This window comes from Buceros rhinoceros, unplaced genomic scaffold (assembly GCF_000710305.1).
Source record: "Buceros rhinoceros silvestris isolate BGI_N320 unplaced genomic scaffold, ASM71030v1 scaffold28862, whole genome shotgun sequence".
Taxonomy (NCBI): domain Eukaryota; kingdom Metazoa; phylum Chordata; class Aves; order Bucerotiformes; family Bucerotidae; genus Buceros; species Buceros rhinoceros.
This window is the reverse complement of record NW_010399913.1, coordinates 1,658-2,493: the sequence shown is the minus strand read 5'-3', so window position 1 is coordinate 2,493 and position 836 is coordinate 1,658. Positions and strand designations below refer to the sequence as shown.

At 64.5% G+C, this 836-nt stretch overlaps 1 protein-coding gene across 1 annotated transcript in view; it reads right to left on the bottom strand.

The window, feature by feature from the left end:
* Positions 1-22: 22 nt before the first annotated feature.
* The window catches only part of GPATCH3 (G patch domain containing 3), a gene marked incomplete at its 5' end in the record, with an annotated part of 2,425 nt that continues 1,611 nt past the window's right edge, over positions 23-836 (bottom strand). Inside the window, 2 exons of the mRNA XM_010131674.1 lie at positions 23-242; positions 803-836. Of these exons, the coding sequence (XP_010129976.1) occupies positions 23-242; positions 803-836 (254 nt within the window). The remainder of the gene's footprint in view (positions 243-802) is intronic.

The following is an 836-nucleotide window of genomic DNA, read 5'->3' as shown; positions in this document are numbered from 1 at the left end:
AAGGCCCTGAGCCAGTCTCTGCTCAGCGAGACTGGGCGCCGCAGCTCTCCAGGGCACCCTGTGACGCCCGGACAAACGCCATGTCCCGCCTGTACTTCATGCCAGTGGGTGGCTGGCGCCTCAGCAGCTGGTCACCGCTGTCCTTCGGGTCAGGGTCATCGTAGATGGTCGAGATGAGGATGGGAGCGTCCCGCCGCGGCTTTTTCACCTTGCTGAAGGTCGGCAGTTTCTCCCCGTGGTACCTGGAGGGAAGCAGGAGAGGTCTGGGCCAATGCTGCTGAGGTGTCGGATATCCCCGTGCGGCCCAGCTCGTTTCCTTCACGAGCTGCAGGGGAGCAGTGGAGCCACGCAGGGCAATAAGGACCCTTGTCCTCTGCCTGGTTGTGAGACCAAGAGCCAGTGCTCCCGGTGAAACACAGCCCCGCACAACGCCTCCAGAACTCCCCCGAGCAGGCAGGGGTGAGGGGCACAGCTACAGCTCGCATCACCGGGGCTTTCACCACTAGGACAGCAGAGCAGGGGTGGCCCTCAGCCCTCAGCTCTCCCTCTGTGTTCCTGTGCTGCGAGCACCTGCAGGGGGTTCCAGTCCCACACCACGAGCTGCTCTGAGGAGCACCGGGCCGTCGGCAGGACGCGTTTAGCTCCGGAGTGCTGTGGCAGGCCCAGCCACCAGCTGCGCAGAGCAAGGCAGATCCCAAGGAGAGGTTCATGGTCCTGGTGCACGTTCTGCTCCTTTTGAGCCCAGTTTGCTGCTGCCTCAGCCCAGGGAGCCCGGGCTGGCAGGGCAGGGGCAGGTACTTACCCCAGCCCCCTCTTGCATCTGGGGTTCTGGCCCT